Source organism: Xyrauchen texanus, chromosome 40, assembly GCF_025860055.1.
Source record: "Xyrauchen texanus isolate HMW12.3.18 chromosome 40, RBS_HiC_50CHRs, whole genome shotgun sequence".
NCBI lineage: Eukaryota > Metazoa > Chordata > Actinopteri > Cypriniformes > Catostomidae > Xyrauchen > Xyrauchen texanus.
In genome coordinates, this window is record NC_068315.1 from 12,326,109 (window position 1) to 12,348,497 (window position 22,389).

The 22,389-nt window shown below is 38.2% G+C and overlaps 2 protein-coding genes across 3 annotated transcripts in view; one reads left to right on the forward strand and one right to left on the reverse strand.

Annotated features, from left to right (window-relative positions):
• Positions 1-3,827, forward strand: part of LOC127633481 (attractin-like protein 1) — a 142,425-nt gene extending 138,598 nt beyond the window's left edge. Inside the window, exon 29 of one of the 2 annotated variants that reach the window (XM_052112626.1) lies at positions 1,481-3,827. In XM_052112626.1, the coding sequence (XP_051968586.1) occupies positions 1,481-1,605 (125 nt within the window). In that variant the 3' untranslated portion in view covers positions 1,606-3,827. The remainder of the gene's footprint in view (positions 1-1,480) is intronic. The other variant, XM_052112625.1, reaches the window with a different exon arrangement.
• Positions 3,828-9,943: 6,116 nt separating this feature from the next.
• LOC127633569 (GDNF family receptor alpha-1-like) overlaps positions 9,944-22,389 on the reverse strand; it is a 33,311-nt gene continuing 20,865 nt past the window's right edge. The window contains exons 4-9 of the mRNA XM_052112767.1: positions 21,107-21,458; positions 17,801-17,910; positions 17,465-17,599; positions 15,108-15,307; positions 12,757-12,801; positions 9,944-12,012 (exon numbers count right to left, since the gene is read on the reverse strand). Of these exons, the coding sequence (XP_051968727.1) occupies positions 11,866-12,012; positions 12,757-12,801; positions 15,108-15,307; positions 17,465-17,599; positions 17,801-17,910; positions 21,107-21,458 (989 nt within the window). The 3' untranslated portion in view covers positions 9,944-11,865. The remainder of the gene's footprint in view (positions 12,013-12,756; positions 12,802-15,107; positions 15,308-17,464; positions 17,600-17,800; positions 17,911-21,106; positions 21,459-22,389) is intronic.

Below are 22,389 nucleotides of genomic sequence, written 5' to 3' on the forward strand. Positions count from 1 at the left end.
TCTTGGATGTAAATCCTCTTTGCCTGAATGCTTGAAGCTCTGGCTTCACACTCATGTGCTGAATTCAATTCCTTTTGGCTGGCCTGTCTGATGTAATGAATTGTTCCCCTGCAATAATTGTATTGCTTCAATTGCAGGGAGGGAGCAGTGCCAGAATAGCACCGAAGTGGCTGTTGTGTTTTTAGGATGATTTGTGAGATGCTGCTTTGAAAAATTGAGCTGGGGGTTGTGGCCATGATTTTGCCCACAGCAGACTGTGACAGAATCCTGGTATGAAGCTTGGTTAGTTTTTGAGTAAATTTGGGCTGGTTGCCTAGTTCACTTTACTGCCTCTCTCTACACACATGTAGAAAGAGAGGCAATGTTTCTCTATGAGAATGAGGTTCTGTTTACACCTGGTATTAAGATGTGTTTTGGGATTTGTCTACTTAAACCACATTTAAAGATGGTGGAATGTGGTCAAAAACACATGTGACCAAACTGGCCTGAAACGTGACTTTTCCGGGTAAGTTTTTAAAAAACTAACAAAAATCATCTGACCTTAAAACTTCACAGAGCTTCTTCAGTGTTCCTGATATCAACATGTAGAGAGAAGCTCAGTTGGTCACATTTGTGCTTAGATTTAATGCAAGTATAATTCAGAGAAACAGTGCACTTTTTTTTTCACTTGATCATGCTGTAATACAATGACCGTGTGAATCCAACAAGAGCTGTCTTTGTCAAATGTTCATGACAAACTTCAACAGTCCAGCAAGCAGCAACTCTAAAAACTGCGAGTTGGCCAGCTCTTTTGTGCTGTTTGTCTTACATATCCAAAGAAAGTTGTTCTCTCTGGTTAAATTGTAATTGTTTAATACATTTTCATGTTGGTTGTACTATATCATATTTTTGGACCACTGGACAATGACCACAATCCCATATCTAGTATGATCGGGAATGCATTCGTACTACTCACCTAAAGAACATACTTTATTAACGACTGAGAAGCATGTTCTTCATCAGATGTGGTGCAGGCTCTGACTGTACACAAATTGGGACGCAGCTAAGACCTGAGAGAAAAGAACAGGAGAACAGAATAGGCCATAGAATAGGAGAGAGGGATACTCCCTGTCCTCACTTCAGAGAGAGAGAAAAAAGAATAGAGTAAACTGAAGCCCTAGAGAAAGACCATGGAGTAGCTTCTCAATCTTCCTTGTGGAGAGTGAAAACCTTTTTCAAACGCTTCGTTATGCACAAAGGGGCACAAAGTTCATCTTCAAAAAATGAGAATTTAAAATGAGTGAGCCATTTGTTCCTTTGAAAGAGTGTGCTTTTAAGTCACCATTGTCCCCTTTTTTATGATTTTGCTTTGACATGGAAATGTCCTGTTTTTTTTTGTTTTTTTGCTTTATGAATGGTATGAGGTCTCTATGAGTTGAATGTCCAATCTGCACTGCCTCCTGTCTGACCCTTTGCTTGCTTTGTTGTGTGTTGTCTGCAGGTATAGCTATCGCCAGCGCTCTTATCGACACGTCCCAGCAGAAGCCCATGGATTTCAAAGAGAAGAGCCAAGGCTTGAAGAACCGCAAAGCTCTGCCTCCTGCTCACCAGGGCACTTGTGTGTGAGAACATGTATGGCCTCAGTGGGTTATCCTTTACCGGAGTGACCTCTTCTCTTCTGCTGCTGCAGGCAAATGGCAGCTTAATTATCAGAGAGAGGCCCCATTTGAGGAGATTATTTAGGTGACAGAGTGCCCCCTATTTCCTATTTCCACTCCATATTCCCTTTATCTCTCCATGTCGATTTACCATCATAAATAGACCTCACCAGCTCCCCCGTCTCAAATGACCCCTGCTATGACTACATGATCAAGCTCAAGCATCACTCTACACTTTTCCTTGTGCTTCTCACCCAGTTCGACTCCATCCAAAGCAATTCAGAAACCTGCTACACGTCTCCATCTTATTTATTCATATCACCTCCAGCTCTGGTCAACATTTAGCCTTTTTCCCCACATTTCTTAGTCATTTCTGGCCATGAGAATGTTGGCGCCTCTACCGACCCTAAGCTGTATCGAGAGGGCCTCTCAAATGGACGTCTCCCATGTGTAACATCAGCTTGACACCAAGCACAGATGTGCCTCCAGCATAGTTTATTGTATTTTTTTAGTCAGGGATGTCAGCTGGACCAGTGTTTCTCACTGAAGTAGTCTTGTAATGGTTATCTTGGGACAGACGCCGGTTTTGTGTACGGGTCAAAAAGCTCACCTATTTGTATTCTCGCCAACAATGTTTTTGCTCACAAGGAGGCTTATACTCAACATCAGACTTTTAGCTATTTTGACATTTTATATAGATATGCTTGCCAGAGATAGTGTGAAAGCTATCTGTTGTGTAAGCTGTGCTGCTGGAAAACTCATGCTTGGTAAATACATGTCAGGACTGGATAAAATCGTTCACAGATTTTATCTTTGCATGGAACACACACACACACACTATTCTTAAAAAGTTTGTGGGTTATGTGTCACAAAGTATGTCTCTAAGTTGTTAAATATGAGGTTTGGTGTGTACAAACGGTTGTAAGTCTAGACTGTTAGTATAACACATTGTAATGTTACAGTGTAATGGACCAACTGGTTCCAGCAAACCAAGTATCAGTCTTAATTCACAAAGAAAAATTCTACTTGAGGTGAGGGACTGAATCGTTCCTCACTGACCTAACAAACCTGGAGAATTTAAGCTTGTTGTCACAGACCACAAGGCCACGTCGCAGCTGTTGTATAATAATGCTAGGGAGCTTTAGAAAAGCTGCTGTTGATCTTTTTTTTTTTTATTGTAATTTTGCAATGGTACAGATTTGAATGAGCAATGTCTCAACTGTGCAGTAACACTTCATCTCTTTATAATGAACTTTTGTACTCTTTAAATTTCACATATTGTGAATGTCAAAAGAGAAAGGCGATGATTTTGAGGAGATCAGCAGCTGAAAGTATGCAGTTGCATTATAGACTGTTCATACACTCAAGGACTGTTTCCTCAGACAGTGGGCTTTCAGGTTTCCCAGGATTCACCCTACAACTATGGGAAAACCCCTTTCATCTGATTTACCCAACAGACAAGGACTGTGCCTGATTCCCTAAAACAGGAAGTCCAGGAGACTTTGTATTCCTGCCTATCCAATCTCAATGGCAACAAAGAAATTGTACAGCATCCTAATCTTCACTCGTTTCCTTTAGATGGATCTGAACATGTGAATCTAATGTGAATTGCGCTTTCTCTTCATGTAGCTACTTTTTGTTTGTATTATTTGCTGATTTTAATAAAGGACATTAAAAGATCAACAGTTATTTTAGGCCCATCCTATGTACATGACAGTGATAAGTAATCATGTCTTTTAAAATGTTTGTGTAAAAAAGAAGTGTTGAATTGTTTTTGTAACTAATTGATTCCTGTGTAATACCTCTGTTATTCTTAGGTCACTTACAGTGTAAAATGTACAGTAACTATCTCACGTAAGTCAGCTCACTCATGAACAGTTAATGTCATTTTTTTAGGGCTATATTTCAATCTTTTTTATGTTCTGAAGTGAGTGAGAGGTTGTCATGCACAGGAATTGTACAGACTGATTACACAGGGATCAACTCACTGTAACTGAGAAAAACAGTTTCATTCATCCCTCAGTGCATATCATTAATCTTTATTGTATTTTAAAGATGAATGGAAAAATAAAACACTTGAATATTCACAAGACCATTTGATCATTCCAGCTCTTGTAAATATGAAGACTTCGTTTCAGGGCTTCACTGGTTGTCATTGCACTCAGCAAACAAAATTAGAATTCTGTCATTATTTACTCATGCTCATTTTGATTTAAACTCATGGCTTTCTTAATTTGAGATGGTAGACAGAATGTCAGCCTCAGTCACCATTCACTTTCATTGTATCTTTTATTTTTTCATACAATGAAAGTGAATGGTCATACCACAAATAATAAATTCATACTGGTTTGGAACAACCTGAGCAGAGAATTTTCATTGTTTGGGGCAACCAACCAAGGCCAGTTACCTAATATGTAAATGTACAGATTACATGTATTAATCCCCCCACCCCCCTTTTAACAGTCATTACTAATACAGTGTAATGTGTCTGGAGAACCATTCTATTTCTCTTCATTCCAGAGCTGAACCCATTATCTTCAGAATTGCTGAGGCAACAAGAAGTATGATTGGCTTACATGACATCAAACTCTTTAGAGGCCTGTTGTGTGCCTGGTATCCCAAGCAAAGATCTTTTTCCTGTCGTTTAGTTTCAGTGGTTAATTGTAAAATAAAGCACTATAAGCAACGATAGTTACATCGATTTTACCACCAATTTATCATGTGTGGAGTTCTGAAATCCCACTAAACTATGGTAAAAATCAATGTAACTCGAGACCTGTGTCTTTTTCCTTTTTTAAATAAAGCCGATAGCTTCAACTCTAAATTCTGATGGGATGAGCCATGTTCCAAGCCGTTGTAAAATGACAATAAACACACACCTGTTTTATAAATGAATGAACAAGTTTGCAACATTGCTTGGTGTTGGCAACCACAAAAAGCTACAGTTAGGTTAGCAATTTTCTTTAGTAAAAAAGGTTAGCAAAGTTTTTTATTTGTTGTTATTATTATTAATAATAAAGTGAATAAAGCAATCATATTGCCTCTGCCATTTTCTAAAAGAAATATGCCACTGTCTGTACACTGCAGTGACTACCACAGGTAAGGTTTTAGAACACCCCTAACTTGTGGTAAGTTCACTGGAATGCATGACCCCCTCATTTTATAACTGCTTAAATTCTGTCTCATGCAATCAGAATTTAGAGCCGTAACTATCAGTTTTATAATATTACATTTAATTTAACACTATGCCGAATTGCAGGCCTGCATGATAGGCAAAGAACTTGCTAGATGGCTGAAGGTTGTGCTATTCCACACAGTTCTCTTTTCTGTCCACCTGGCTGTGACAGTCACCAAACTCGGCTAGTCACTCAGTCTGCTCAGGTAGGTGCATGACACAGGCTGACATAGACTGAATGAGCTGTCACTGCTGACTAATGCCCATAAAGACACTCAGGGGAGTGCTATGGATAACTTGCCGCAGATCTGGGTGTGTATGTGTGTTTTTCCCAGCCTGTCGATGGGAGACATCCGTAATGTCACAGCATGTATCAGAGGCTGTGATGAATAAGCCAGACATGTTTTTGTATTCGTGTCAGCCTCCAGTTTACTTTTTCTCACTGTCATCTTCTGACACCAATTCAATACCTACCCATTACTCTTTGGTCAGTGCTGTTTGAACACTTAATAAAATTAAATTTTGTGATGGGCTGTCCTTAAGTTTGTTTGCTGATATTAGCTGGTTTAAGATGGTCTTGTAGCCTGACCAGCTGAAAAGTGTCTTAAGCTCTTCTAAAACCATCCAACAAACCTGCCTGACCAGACAGGGAGACCGGCTAAGATAAGCAAACCAGCCTAAGCTTTTGTAAGATCCTAACCCCCCCCCCTCAGTAGGGGTGTGCCGCAATCATTGCCCATTTGCTGACAGCAGGTGGATGCTTCGATATAAAATCACCCAACAATCCATTCCCTCCTCCCTTTGCCTATTTTTCATCTGATCCCATCCGCTGATGAGCGTTTGAGACGTGCCATTTCCGTATGGATGAATCTATCAATATCAGTCATATAAGTCGGTGGGTGGGGGAGTACCGGATTGTGAATCCAGTGTGGCCGTATATCTCGGATGGGGTGTGTCATTGAGATGAGTGGTGTGAGAAATGCCTTGTGCTCTTTATTGCTTTTAGTTGGCAGGAAAGACCCAGTGTAAATCAAGGTGTCTGGCACTAATATTAAGAGATTTTGTGGAAGTGAGAGAGTGAGTGATGAGTATGGATAAATAATTTATCTTTGTGATGCCTGTAACATCGAGACGTGGGGTGGAGGATGATCTTTACTCACACTGGTGTGTGCATCTGTGAGACACTTTATATTCAGCAGGAAATAGTTCATTGTCCCCTTTATGTAAGGAGATCTGGATTAAATAAAAGTTAAGCTATATTGACATCATATGTGGCAGGCATGATGTCAATTGTTACAAAATGATTTTGACATTCTTCAGTTTGTAAAAACTACCAAAATCATGTTTATAGTAATGCACTTTCAATGAAAGTCTATGACTTTGCACCAGGATAAACATTAAAATATAAAGTATTCACTATGTTTTAAGACTTTATTGATGTTCATATGAGACTGAAGTGCGAAAATGTCTTACTAAGCTTGTATGTGCAAGGTGTCCAGTATTTTAACTCATGTCTTGACCATGTAAAGACTGTAAACCCAAAAACTCCACACATTTTTTGCATGGAAGAAATAAAATGCTTTAGCAAAACATTCAAGCTTTATATTTGTGCAAACCCCAATGTTTGTTCTTCCTTGTTACACAAAGATATTTTCCTATGTAAATAATGGTTAGGGTTTGAGTTTGGTTTGGGGGTTACACTTTATTGTTATGTATGGGTAAAGGGTAAAACCTTGTAATATTGTAATAAGATTGTTCATCAGTTCATTTATTTTTCTCTTTGGGAGTAAACACTGTACATTTGTGAATGAGCCAACTGCTATATGATTCCTTGCTATCTTGTATTATTTTTCACAACTTTTCGGTTTACATCTATGGAGTCTTCTTCTGAAATTGCATATTGGTTTGTGGTAATGTACTTTATTAAACAATTTAGACTGTGTAGTCTGGTAGTTCTCTCAGAAGAGAAATATGCTTGTGGTCAAATTTGAATCCTTTCCCTTTTCTCCTCTGGAAATCTATTTAACTTTTGAGGGAAAAGATGGTGTATTTATTTCATTCTTTTGTTCCACCTTGTTTTTCCTACAGCTAGTTTCCAGGCCCTTTTATTTGAACTTTTGAAACAATTAGCAACTGACACAAACCACAAGCCCTTTATGGAATTGTATGATGTTTCAAATCCTGCTGACCCTGCAGAAGACACAAATACTTCCTCTGAACTGTCACCCTCATGGCATTATTTTCCCTCTGATGTCGGGTCATTTTTGCTGGCTGATTGCAAATTACACAGACAGATCTCAACTGGTCACAAAGCCGATGCTTGTCTTTTTGTATTCAAGACCCCTTAATAGAGAGTGAGGCCCAAGTCAGAAACCAGACATTTTGACATAGCCTTCGGTAAAAACAAAGAGCCTCCTATCTTCGGTTTCCCCTCAGATGTCCTGTGAGTCATGTCCCTGTCCCATCTCATGTCCCTCTGCCCACTTCTATCTTCACTTTGCTTTCAAGCTATGAAAATGACCCATGACTAATCATCATGTACAGCATGTTGAGTCGATGTTGGAGATGAGTGTACCCTCTCCCATTTCCACAAATCTTTGACAGATGGGCCACAGTAACACAAGACTCTAGACCGTATGCCTGATTTTAGAGGTCAAAGTTCAAATGACAAAAGAGACACCCAGACATTTCTTAGAAAATGGCCAAAAATCCATAATAGGAAAGAGGGAGATGACCAATAGATACACAGATCTTTTAGTTCACAAGGATTGCTGAAGATTTCTGCCTTTTGGTTGTACTTTTCTCCTTGTTATTATTGTGCTCTGTTCTTTTGGAATTTTTTCTCTACCAATCTCTTCTGTCTGATGTACTATAATTTGACTCTTTTATGGCTTTGCTCATGACGCAGTAGCTCTTGTCAAAAAAAGTAAAAGGTTATTTTGATTCATTGTATCATTGTTTTTCTAGAGCCTTCTGTTCCTGTTTCTTCATTTTCTCTGCATTTCAGTTGTCTACCAACATTCGGTTGAGAATTCACCAAGATCAAATTGTTCTTGGTAATAACACCATTAATTTGCAGATGCTGTCTGTGTTCTTTCATTGCCCAATTCACTAAAGGAATTATGCAAATCAGTCAATGGTGCTAACATGCCACAAAACTACTTCTTTAATCAGACGTTAATTAATAACACTATTTAGACAGTTCTCCCAAAAAAAAAAAAAAATGTATTCTATCATAATTTTCTCACCCTTGTGTTGTTCCAAAAACATATAACTTTCTTTCCTCCATGAAACAACAGATGTTTTGCAGAATGTTAGCCTCAGTCACCATTCACTCTCATTGTATGGAAAATATAAGACCTAATATGTCCTTTTATTTCCATGGAGGAGAGAAAGTCATCGAATTTTGGAACATCATTCCAAATCAATTACATCATGGGTGAGTAAATGATGCCCTTAATTTCAATACTCAAGGTGCAAAGCTATTTTTGCATATTTACAGCCCAGATAAACATGATTACAAGTGGACAGAGAAGAAAACACAGATTTTGCACTAAAATACAGTGTGCAAAAGGGAATGTGCTACTCAAACTTTGTGTTAAAGTTGTTAAAAAGAGGTCACACATCATCTTGGGATTATTAATGGGACAAATCACTAACCCGCTTTATTACCGGTGACCTTCTTTTCCACTGAAGGAAATCAATTCTAAAAAGCCACACCAAACAGCGCCTGAAACCCTGACATTTACCACAAATAAGATAAAAAAGGGCACTTTTAAGTTTAGAAGTGCCAATATTGTGGAATACTAAAGGTGAGAGCTGGAGGGTGGTTTGGGAGTGGTGTTCTTGAAAAAAGCGAGCAATGCTGTCTGGCGCCAAGGTCAAGGGTGAGGTAATTAGAAATGAGTTTCTCTTTCTTTGAGCAGACACGCTGATTACATTGTTCTGTATCCTCTGTGCCTCTTTTATTTGATGAACAATTAATTTACTTTCTTTCACTGAGGTTAGAGTGTGGCTATGCTTGTTGTGTAAAATGGACAGATACGAAGGTGTTTTTTAATCAGTGTGCCTTTCTTATTCAAAATTGATCTGAAACAGACCAGACACCCAGCTCATAAAATCATTCATTTATTTGATACCATGTCATTTGCTTTTCATTCTTTCTTCACAGCTCATAATGTGCTTGATGCAAATCTGTGATGCCCCACAGTAACAATGGAGTGCTGTGATCCCTTTCTTTCTAGCAGACGCCACAACCACATATGTTCCGCTTGAGCGATTATTAAATCTTGCCTCTCAGCATTTCGTCTTTCCCACAGCAAAGATATCTCATGAATTCACTTTTTCCCCCTATGTGACCACTAATAAATCCTCGTCCAATAGTTTGGACACGTTCAATCATGTCTTAAGCAATGCTCGGTCCAGCATGTAGAGTAAGCTGTTGTTGAATCGGGTTGCGTCCTTGTCTGTTATTGTCCTGGGGAGACTAGGCTGATGTGATCTGACTGACAATCATGCCATGTCTCCATTATCGCTTAATCCTGCCTGCTAGGAGTGAAAGTTAATCCAGCCTGATAATATGGCCAAGCTCAGTCAAACTGAGGTAGCAGTCAAACCTAAAGCATGTATGCGGAGTGAGGAAACCATCAGCCCTCCTGCATACAGTATTATAATATCATATCATATCAGCCAATCAAAAACTCAGCCAATCAGAGCACTATTTGTAAATTAAAATAAATAACATTTGTTAATACTTTGTTTTAGTGTCCATTTTACACGTTACATGTTATTACTGTAGTAACAACAGTATGTAAATACGAGCAGCTCTTCAAAATGATTTCACAGCAAATACATGCAGTTGATTTGTTTTAATGTAAATACACACTAACATAAACACTATAAATTAAAGTGTGACCTTATATTATATTATATGATTTGGTGGATGCTTTTATCCAAAGTGACTTATAAGTGAGAATAATACAGGCAGAAGCAATTCATTAGAAACAAAACCAAATTCCCATTAGTACCAGACCACTGTAGTACTCTTGATGTGTACATCTTATTGGTACTAATATATGTTATTTTTTTTCTTCCTAGGGTTGCTACTAAGTTATTAGCAAGTTGGTGAGTCAGCAATCAAACTGACAACACCTCAGTAAACCAGGAGAACTTTTTAATGTCTTTTTGTATGTCAAGTTTGATGTTGTAAAGTGTTTTGTAGCTTGAAAGACCTACTGGCACAGCAAATTGAATGAGGCTAATAATCAGTATGAAGCAGACAGCCACTATGTGGCTGGTTTTGGTAACAAGAATACAAAGTGTGTTTCAGTTATAGTCGTCACAAACCTACATTCACACTCCTAAAATTTTAAATGAAAATGTTATAAACAGGACAGAACTTAAAAGGACTTCTTTAGTTTGTTTAATGTTAGTTTTACTTTGCTCTTGCATGTCTTAGAGCCCGGTGCTATATGTGTATATATATATAACCAGTACAACAACAATGCAGAAATTACTTGGAGAGCACTTCCTTTAAATGAGAAAAAGAAACCATTCTCACTGAATGTACAGAACAATTTACATACAGTATAATGGACTGCAATATCAACCCATGTACTCAGTTCACTGTTAAGACCCAAGTCATATTTTACACAACAGATTAGGCCATATAAACTTTAAAGGAAGATTCCAGGTTCAATACAACTTAAGCGCAATAGACATCATCTGTGGCATAATGTTGATTATGACAAAAAATTTATTGACTCATCCCTAATTTTATAACAAAATAAAAACAAAAAAATTGCTGTTTCATTTAGAAACTTACAAGTGGATCAGGACAGTTTCATACACAATGTTTCAAAGGTATAGCCACATTATTTATATTAACATGATTTTAGTGTGATAAAATCAGGGATTTAGGGGCATTGTGATGTTTCCCAGATTACAGGGTTAATCATGGCAATGTATAGCAGATACAATATAATTTAAAACAGATACATTTTGTAATTTTTTTCTCTCACTAAAATAATGGTAACAGATACAATTTTTACTTCTTGTGGCTATACTTTTGAAACAGTGTGTGTTTAAATGTTTATGGACTGACCCCATTCGCTGCTGTTGTAAGTGCCTTCAAGTACGTGTTTCCTCCTTTTTTTTCTTTTTGAATGAACGTGGGAGTCTTTTTTAAAAAAAATTTTTTTGGTAATCAACATGCTCACAAATGCTCTCAATTGAATTGAACTTTCTTTGAACCTGGAACATTCCTTTACTTGAAACAAATAAGATATTTACAAGTAACAATCCAAAATGAATGGCAAGTCCAAAAGTTCCTCAAATAAGAAAATTGGTGCTCAACTGTCATCTTTAGATCATGTTTCACTGCAGAGGACGTGAACTAGAATAGACGAGACATTTACAAATTCAAGGGAGTCTTCAAACTCTTAAAAAAAAAAATAAAAAGGGAAAAAGATGATGCATCTGTGTTTTGATAACGTGTCCTGTCTATCCTGATGTTCATATTCCATACCATATCACCTAAGCAGGAGCCACAGCAGGACATCAGTGCCACTTCGAGGGGAAACGGTTTGTAGGTCCTAAAAGCGACAGGAGCAGCAGGTTCTGCTGATAAGTCTTCAAAAAAGATTGTACGCTGCTTGACACTGTTAGAGCAAGTTGGAGTTTGCAGGTGTTCCTGTGGCAAATCCATAACAGCAGCTCCCTAGTATACAGGGGTCATATTGTAGTCAGCCTTTCATTGTCAGTTCTCACATCTCCATGCAGTTCCATATTCTCAACCGTCCAACCTTAGACACAATGCGCCACACAAGTTTTTGCATTCTGTCAACAGAAGTAATCCAGATTAATATGTCCATGAGTAATATGTCCATGTTTGTCGATTATCTCTGATCAGTAAGAAAGAAAAGCAGGTGGACCAAAAAAAGTTGAATCATACCGAACACCACACAGCACCACTTGCAGAAAAAACTTAAATACAACATTTTTGTATGGTACAGAGGCAGCAGTAGCAGTCCAGAAGGTTTGATCAGTGAGTGGTTATAATGTCTGTGGGTCTATAAGCTGCCCAAACTGAAGAATGAAGGCCAGACAGAGCAGAATCGCAGTCAAATCCAACGAGCAGACAGCACTAGTTGAGCTCCGAGAAATTGCATTAAAGCTACTAGGGTCATTCAGCAATGGATCCTGTGCAAAAATGTCATGATTTCATTGATAGCCATGATGTAATTGTTAATTCAGTGCAATTTTCAGGAATAATTCACCCAAAAATTGTAATTGTCATTACTGACTCACCCTCATGTCATTCCAATCCTATATGTTATTTTGAAGAATCTTTACAAAGCTCTTGCTATAATTCATACTGACTACGGCTGTCAAGCTCTTAAAAAAAGAAAAACGTAAAAAAAATGTTTGATGTGAGATAATCAGTATTTATTATAATTTATAACTTTAATTTTGGTCTGTTCCTCATACAAAGCTGTTATATGGCTTTAGGACACTAAGAATATGATACTTGAGATGTATGTAATTATGCTTTTTTTTTATTGACAGACCGTATTCAGTATACTGGGAATGTTTTTTGTCTATGCTAAAAATAAATAAAACAAATCTTCATGTGGTAACATCTAACTTAACTGGTTTGATTCAAGTCAAAAATATGATCTAACATGACTTAATAAACCTGACTACAGTACCATCACCGAAGCTTTTTATATATTTTTTTTATATTTACAGTGTCTAAACTGTTCATTGTAAACATAGCAAGAGCTGTGTAAATTTCTACTTTTGTGTCCCCCCAAAAAACAAAGCACACTGTATTTATGTGGTATTTATATTGCTTAATATGCAATATATATGGCGTTATCGAATGGAATCAAAAGAATGATTTGTTATGAGATCATAGATTATTAAAAAATATTAATTTCTTACCACACAAAGTGCATCCGGAGTGACGTTACTTTTCAGTTTCTGAGCCTATAAAGGAAGAGGAAAAAGAGGCCAACTCAAATAAGGGATGAAAAGTCAGTTACTTCCAAGAAAGTCTTCAAGGTTTTTGTGTTAAATCATTTCTCAGCTGAAGCTTTTCCATCCAGCAAGCACAAGTCACCCTGGGATTTAAGTCAAGCACTGTTTCTATAAAGCACTGCAAATAGAGGTCACTTTGGCATCAGAGAAAGGTCCTTCTGAGTGAGATGTAATGTAATGATAATGAGTCCTACAGCCCACACGTATACAGCACATATATACACCACAGCGGCCAAGAGCACTTTCTAAGGTCTGTGACACACCAATACATTTCAATACCCTGTTACATGCAACTTTGTTCAGCTATACAGTCTCACACACACACACACACACACACACACACACACACAGGTTGGTCTGTTGGAATGATAAAGTGATTCCACCGAGAGTTTGAAACATAATAAAGGTGCCGCACAAAGAAGAAAGAATGGAACTAAATCCTGCATAAAGCATTGTGGGTTTGGATGATTAATAGCCTTGCTGGAAGTCTATCTGACAAAAGAAACTCTGTCTACTAATAAATCATGATATTGTTATTAAACCAATATAGTGAATTGTTGTGCTAAATCTGTGGTAGGGTATCTGATTCTCTGCACTTGGACTCTATTATGAAACTGCAGATTTAAATAAGAAGAAATATATATATATTGTTTTTTTTACTTAATGGTTTTTAATACAGAATATACCTTTGTAAATAAATACAATGAAAGTTATTATAATGTATCTAAAAATTGCAATAATTTATAGTATGATAGATTATTGGCATTTATATTAATATTATAATTAATATGAATTATTTCAAATACAATTATTTAAAATGTATTTGTTTTACAAATAAAAAAAAAAACAATGTATTAAATAAAGGAAGAAGGTTTCTATGGGGCAAGTGTGCCAGAGGAATGCAGTTGTACAGACATTTTGTCAATGCATTTACATGAATTTACATACTTTCAAAAATTTGGTTATAGCTATTTTTAAATGTTTAATTTAAACATTACTCAAGTGCTGAACACTTGCCCATAGACTTCTATTGTAAGGGCACTGCAGTAAACACCTTTTTTCCTTTAAACAAACTTACCATTAACATCTTCTATGGTATGGTAATTGGCAGCTCTACACAAGGTTACAGTACAGATCAGCATTTGTAATGTACAAATATCAAATCACCAATTGTTATGGACTACATGCCTGCCAGCCTTGAAGATCATGCAGATGATTGCCGAAGATATGTTTACCTCGGCAGACTTACAGTGCTGGGAGAGAATGTAATGGGTGAGTATATCTTGCTTAAGGGTGTTCCTCCTGTTAATGTGCCATCCAATTAGCTCTGACATGACAGCTCTGGCAGTTTGATGTATCTCATTTCTACCCAGAGGCCCTATGTGTGTGTTATCAGTGCGATAGCCCACACGATTAATCAAAAGTAATCCCACATTTCACCCTGAGACTCTGCTCAAAAAATGAAAGTCATAATATGCAAGCAAAGCTTGAAAACATCTAAACAAGCTGGCAGCTGTTTGCAAAGTTGACACAGGCTTCTCATCTTTAACTGTCTGTGAGGGCCAATGGCACCGTGTGGCATGGTGTTAATGCGAGTGCTCAATCACCATCAGAAATACTTTATATGTGGGCATACAGTGGCCCAAAAAGTATTTGGACACTTAAGTCACACTTAAACATGTATGAAGATCATTGCATTAGAAACAAAAATATAAATCCAAGTGGCATCTGCAAGCAAATGATGCAACTTTCTGAGCTATTTTTGCTTTTAATCAACTTTGAGTACACACAGGTTTCCTAGTTGATGCTCATCAAATTAACTATGGACCTTCTACTAATGTTTGACATCCAGAAAATCTCAAAAAACTTTAGTCTTAATTTTGACCAATTATGTTTTATTATGTTTTTTTGTACTTTTTCTATAAAAGTGTGCTTGTGCTATTGTTCTTTAAAATAAATTCCACTTGGTTTGATATTTTGTTATATAATGCAAAGGTATTCTTACTCTTTTAAGTGTCACTTAATTGTCCACATGCTCCATTTCCCTTTTTACTGCAATAACAATCCGTAACCCACTTACTAATAATCAACGTACTTAATTAATCTTTAATGACTTTCAAAAGCTTATAGGCCAAATTTTCCATTTCAATATTAATTCATTTCTATTGGTCAGTCTTTAACTGCAAACTTTTGTTTTGTCACAAATTATTTATTATTATAACATGGTATTCCAGCTGCTTGTTGACCTTCATTACCTGCAGACTTCCACAGAAGCTGTAGAGACGGTCTGCATTTGTGTCCAGGCCATTGGTGTGTGTTGAGTCATCCAGTGCATTGGCCGTCCTGTCCCGCCCTCTCAGAGGAGTGTAGGGATCAGGGGGTGTGGACATGATGGGTGGCTGGGGTTGCCACACCCCAACATCTGTCCCATTACCAAACGCCTGGATGGCATTGCCTATGTAGTGCAGAAATATAAAGAGCACATATTATGCTCATTTACAGGTTCATAATTTTATTTGGGGGGTCTTCTAGAATAGGTTTACATGCTTTAATGTTGAAAAAACACGTGATTTTTCTCATACTGTACATTGATGCAGCACCTCTTTTCACCCTCTGTCTGAAACACTCTGTTGTAGCTCCTGTCCCTTTAAAGCCCCCATTTCTGAAAAGATCAGTCTACTCTGATTGGTCAGCCACTTAGAGAGTGTGTTGGAAATGTAACGCCCCTTACCATAAATGACTTTCAGCTTAAATTAGCCCTTACATGGGCATTATGCAAATGTTTTACATAGTGACATAGCTAAGTACGGAAGTAATAGCTGGACTGCTAACCAGGCAGTTCAGGAGCAGTATTTTCTGTGGGAGAGTGTAACGTCGTTTGGCGTGGACTTTGTGCTTTGTAACTTTGCCGACCCTTTACATGCACAAACAGCTATATTACACATTAAAAAAAGAAAGGTAAAATTCCAAAAATGCATAATTGGCCCTCTTTAAAATACAGCTGAAACTGACCTGCCTGGTGTCCACTATTTTGTTATCAGATATCTGCACTTGTTTTGATATTAAGAGCCTCTCTCTTTGTCTCTTAATCCTAAAGCTGACAAACTCTGATAAAGAGCCACTTAGCCTCTTTGTTACACTGCGTTAAGATCTCCACTTAAACTCCAACGTTTCTGGGACCTTTCTGCTGATAATGTGGGCGTAGCCATTATGAAACAACTGTCAATTTAAAATGACTTTATTTTCAAGAGAACTTTGACATTCAGAGTCTGTTATATACTTCGAGCCACAGCAGGCAAAAGGGCAAGTGGGAGAATATTGATGGGTACTCAGGTAAAGAATAAGATGCTTGTGTATTAATTACCATCAATTGACAGGAAGGAGGGTAGTCTGACCTTATTATTGAGTGAATACTGAGTCTCCTGGCTGGCAAACTCATTCTATTCTTTAAGGGTTAATGACTCATAAAGGTTTTAGTACAATTTTGCAGTCTCCATTACTGTATTTTTGCTCCTTAGGACAACAAAGCATTACTGCTATGTATATGGATTTGAAAGTAGTTATGTATATAAATAAAAAATATAAAAATAACAAAATATTTGGTATGACCACCCAATGTCTTTAAAGCAGCACCAAATGTAGGTACACTTGTGCACAGTTTTCAAGGTTGTCAGCAGATTGTTGTTCCAAGCATTTGGATAAGTGCAGCATAACGCGGCAGTTCGGGAGAGAGAAAGACACACAATGCAAATACACACATGACAGCTGCATATGGCTCTCTCTCTCTCCCGAACTACCGCGTTCTGCTGCACTTATCTCTGTCCTCGGCTGATTAGCTGAATTGGGGGTTACACTCTCAGCAAAATAGTTTCCTTGCACTTTCTGGTTTGTAATTAATATATACAATTATTTGCATACTATGGAGGTATTTTATGTTCTGTATCATTGTGCACATGTGGGTATTTCCTGTGTGCCTTTGCCATTACATGACAAAGTTTCATGCTGTTTTTCATGAACACAGACACTCTCTATTTTGCTTCCTCCATCTCTCTTACTTTCTCTCACTCACTCTCTATCTCTCTTTCTCTCTCTCTCTAACATACAACCAAACTCTTGGATTCATCATATATAAGGTGTGGATGTGGCGTGACTTTTTTCAGGTACTGCTATATCATATGGGCTGTTGTCCTAAAGGCCATTGTCTTAATAAGACAAATGCTCCAGCTCATCTGCTCCCTGTCTGTCACCCTGCATCCGGTTCATCTAAATGGATGTTTTTGAAAAACTCCCTTACAAAATAATGCATGCTTCCCCTACTCTTCCAGGCCCATGGACACCTGAGTAATGCTTTATTGCCTTTTATGTCAATCCCCCCTTCAACAGCCCCATTTAAGAGGGATTTCTCTGTCTCTTGGCCGTCAGACTGCCCTGAAATGCGACAGCAACACAAATCGGGGAGATTAGATTTACTGGTGCAGACTGTGAATGATCACGAAGACGCAACCGAGCAGAATTCACCTTTAGTGTCCATATTGTTGTACAAAATTGTACAAATATATAAAGCTGTCTGTCACTCTTTGTGAATGAAGTTGATGGGGAAGCGTCTACTCACGGAGGCAACGATTGTTGGTGAAGAATTCTGTGAACTTGTCACATTCTGCTTTTCCGTTCCCGCTGCTGCTACAGTCACACCAAGGTGACACGCTGATGCCGGGGGCACGCAGGTAGTTAGGAGTCATCACTGTACCTGTATCACATATGCAAAACAAGTGACTGATTTGCACAAAAACTTTGCAATATTTATTTCTAACATTAAAGAATGTGCTTTATTGTGTGTGTTTGTTTAAGATGTTAAAGTTCTTAGAATGTGTTACACGGTAACCTCATTCAGAGTGAAACAGCCTGGCTTGAATTGATGCACTGTATGAATAAATCTAACTTAACTCACCTATGAGGCCTGAATATGCCAGCAGACAGTTGGCATAGTTTTCCTTCAGACACCCTGAAATGGAGCGAGTCTCAGGTTGACAGTTTGTGAGGAAGTCAGCTAAACGAGATCTAAAAAAATGAACCAGGAATGAACAAGAGTTCCCACACTACCTCTCCTCATTAAACGCACTCAGCACATCAGTGGCAGTCCAACTTTCCAAAGTACTTGCAAGGTGAGCACTATATTGAAATTCAAATCATTATTCTTCTTCTCCACCAATTTGTGCGATTGTGATTTTGACTTTGAGCCCAAACCGTGCAACTTACAAACTTTTTCTGTAGATAATTTCAGTCATTTTTGGTAAGTTTTATATTTTTAAGACATTTGTTTGTAAATCTCTCATTGACTACCACTGATAGACCATTCAGAATACAAAATGCAACTGATAGTGAAGATGTCATTGTAATATTTGCACATCAATTCTTATTGGTATTCTGTTTTACAGCTATTTGCACACTGAATTATGATTGGTCCAACTTTCTTTTTATTTAAACATTCGTACTGTATTTAGCCATCTTTACACTTTGTGTCAATTCTCAGGACAGGAAGGGGAATTTTTTTTTCTGAAATTATTTTGCGTTCCCTCACAAAATGTTTGTGCTCCCTCAAAATTATTTTGGGTTCACTGGCAATACATTAACCATGGTTTCATTTATTAGTGATATTGTAGGAACAGTGTTCTTTGGCGGAAACCATGGTTTTACTACAGTTATATTGTAGTAATCATGTTTGTAGTAACCATGGATAATCTTGTGGTTATTATGGTTTGGTTCGCTACAATTACCATGGATAAACTATGGTTCTATCGGGAAGACACGCAGGCTTGAGTGAGGTTTAAGATGCCATTTATTTGATAAATGTAAAACAGAAGGTAATGTCTCTCTCTTTGGCGTAGGCCCCGTCCGGCGGTCCGAGGGAGTTGTGCCCGGAACCATCATGTCCTGCCGGAGATAGGAGGCAGGGGCGAGGAGCCTCTAGTCTTCCCGCTAGAACTACGCTGCACTACGTTGCACTTCCATTTACCGTACTAAAGCCATGATTAATTTTTCAGAGTGACTATTTGCACTAGGTGCAAAGAGCACCTGCCACACAGCTCGGATATTTGCACTCAAATAGTCTTGTGGAAACACTAAAATTATAGACAAAATGAAACACACTCAGATTGTTGCTCTAGTGGCATAGAGTGTAAAGATGCTATGGATGGGTTTTTCTCGTACAGACGACCTGGGTTCGATTCCCACTTTAGCCCATGTTTTTCCCAACCTGTTTCCTGACTCAAATCTTAATATTTCCTACAATACTACATATAATAATAAATACAAATTAATATAAAGGTTGATTTCTTTGCAGTGATTTGGTCACTGTTGCAGTCGGAGAGTTAAGAGAAAGTTTTGATCAAGTTATTTTAAGATATTTTGACTATAGTAATTTTGTGGTAACCATGTTTTTTGGTGGAAGCCATAGATTTAATGCAAACAACCATGGTGTTACTACAGTAATATGGTGTTAATATTGTAACCATGTTTTAATTTTGTGGTTACTATGATTTTACAACAAAAGTTCTAGGTTTAATGTAGTAAAACCATAGTTAATTTTTGTAATGAAAGGTTAGGGTTAGTTTTAGGGGAAGGGGTTGGTGTACGGCTTCTGTGGGACTCTAAATAAACACAATAAACATGCTTTAGTAATGCCACTATACTGTATGTTAGTATTTAATTAGTATCAGCCACTATTTGTGCTTAGTGCAAAGAAGATGCATTTGGTTGCTATTTACACTTATTGTAGTGTATATAGGCTCTGCCTTAATTTTTTTTTTTTTATAAGGTTTACAGTAACCATAGTTGAACCATGGTATTTGTTGTTAAACCAAAGTTAGATTTTTATTACCATAGTTTTTGTATTATTACTATGGTTTCACATGTCCTGGTTAAAATATGGTTACCGTAGTTACACAAAACCATGATAAATATTGTGGTTATGCTTTTATTACAAATACCACAGTTTAACTTTGGTTAATGTAATAAAACCATGGTTAATTTATTGTGAGGGAACCAGCAGCGTCTCTACTTTCTTCGAAGTCTGAGGAAAGCACATTTCCCACCCCCATCCTCACTACATTCTATAGAGGGACTATTGAGAGCATCCTGAGCAGCTGCATCACTGCCTGGTTTGGGACTTGCACAGTTTCGGACCGCAAAGCCCTGCAGAGGATAGTGAGGACAGCTGAGAAGATCATCGGGGTCTCTCTTCCCTCCATCAAAGACATTTACACAAAATGCTGCATCCGCAAAGCAACCAGCATTGTGGACGACCCCACACACCCCTCACACAAACTCTTCACCCTCCTGCCATCTGGCAAGAGGTACCGAAGCATTCGGGCCCTCACAGCCAGACTGTGTAACAGCTTCTTCCCCCAAGCCATCAGACTCCTCAATACTCAGAGACTGGACTGACACACACGTGTCCTGAGTTGCACATTAATTACTGTCACTTTATACCTGGCTGTTACCTCAATAACTGTTATGTGCATAGAACACTCATCTCATGGTATGTTATGTTTACATCTGGCATTTTTAGAAACTGTCATCTTTTTGCACTTCTGTGTACTGTTCGGCGCTGCACTGTCTCTCACTGTGCCTATTGTTCTGTTCATTTTTAAAAATTTATTGTACTGTCCTGTACTTTTTGCACGCGTTTGCACGTGCACTTTATATATGTATGTTATTTAGTTTCATGTGGTTCTGTGTTTGTCCTATGTTGTTTTATGTAACACCATGGTCCTGGAGGAATGTTGTCTCATTTCACTGTGTACTGTACTAACTGTATATGGTTGAACGACAATAACAACCACTTGACTTGACTTGAAAAATAATTGCAGTTATAGAAAAATACTCTTCCGATCCTCTAAGGGGCTTCATACTGTACAATTCTCATACACAGCTGATAGAAAGGCTCTGATGCAGCAATTAATTGACACAGATCCAAAGCCTAAAACCTAAATCTACCCCAAAACTTTAACAAAATTATTTTGCTACCTCGCAAGCACCGGTATTTCCTTCAGGAAGCACAAATACATTTACTTTTGTCATTGCTTCTCAGACACTTCCTTACAAACATCTTATATGGAGAAATAATTACTCACTGAAAAGTAGACAATAGTGAAAATTCGACTATTTTTTCCTTATTTATTGACACATACTCCACATTCAAACAGAGATTTCCTCTCACACATACACTCATGCCAGGAGCTGTCCTTTATCCTACCTGCAAATGTAGTTAGTCTTGCAGGAGGCTTGCAAGGAGAGACAGTTGGGTTTTTCCTTGTCCTCATAGGAGCATGCAGGAACAATGGTCTGACGTCTACGTTCGGAGCAAGCTGAATGATCCCCAGAAGGGCAGGAGCAAAACAGCATCCCATAACTGTGCTTCGGCGGCACCTTGTCAAAGAACTGCCGCAGGGCCTTGTGGCACTTGCGCTTGTTACACACCTCAGTAGTAGAGACTCTGCTCGTGCAGGGGTTGATGTAGGAGGAGCGGTACTTCTTACACGTGTCATTCAGGTTACAGGCCTTGGCGGCGTTCAGGCAGTTGTTGTCCTTGGTAAAGGCCGCCTCACCTATGTGGACAGAGATGGGAGCAGAATACTTTCAAGGGAGGGTTGTGAAGACTACCGGCTGATTTTACTGATGCGAGCACTGTAAATGTCAAAGCACACTTGCTGAGAGTGAGGCAACTGTTGACATTTCTGGACTCTCAGTGAATGTCCTTTGGCTGAGGTTGTGCCATACGGCATTCACAGAACTGCAGGCCATGTGTATATCAGTTACTAAGATGTGTATGTAACATGAGACTGAGTAACTGCACTACTAATTAACTCTAAAATGACTGCAATTGTTTCAACATGCATACTATAAGGGTCTGTTCACACAGAAAGCATTCTTGCAATTAAAAAAGCTAGACGCAGTGTCACGAATACAGGTGTCTCCAGAACTTGACACAGCATTTAAAAAACATGTCACTCCTTTGAAAAACACTGAAAAATTGGTGAGACGTGTGCAACAGTCAAAGGCCTTCATCTAACCTAGCGCATGTTTACTTAAGAAAACTATTGAAAAACAGTGCAGATGGATCCAAAAACTAAGTAAGCTATTTGTAGGTTGATTCTCTCCAAAAGTGTAAACAATCAAACATTACTATGTTTGATTGAGCATAACCAGCCTGACATAGTAACATTGGCCCAACATATGGCGCTGGTTCAGGGTGGAACTGTTTCTCGCAAGCCCTTTCGTCATTTAATCACATGCAGGATATAAAGTATAGATATCTATAATTCTATGTTCACTACTAAAACGGCGAATACTTTATCTTAGCAATGGTCTGAAGAAAAGTGAAATGCTAATTGTTTTTATCACTAATTGCATTTGCAGACATTTGTGATGAGGAGAAGGGTGTGGCCGGGCCGTGATGGAGCACGGCTGGTGCTGAATCAGCTGATCAGTGAGAGAGCAAGATAAGGGGCACCCAGAGACGCCGGTTCGAGAGATAGT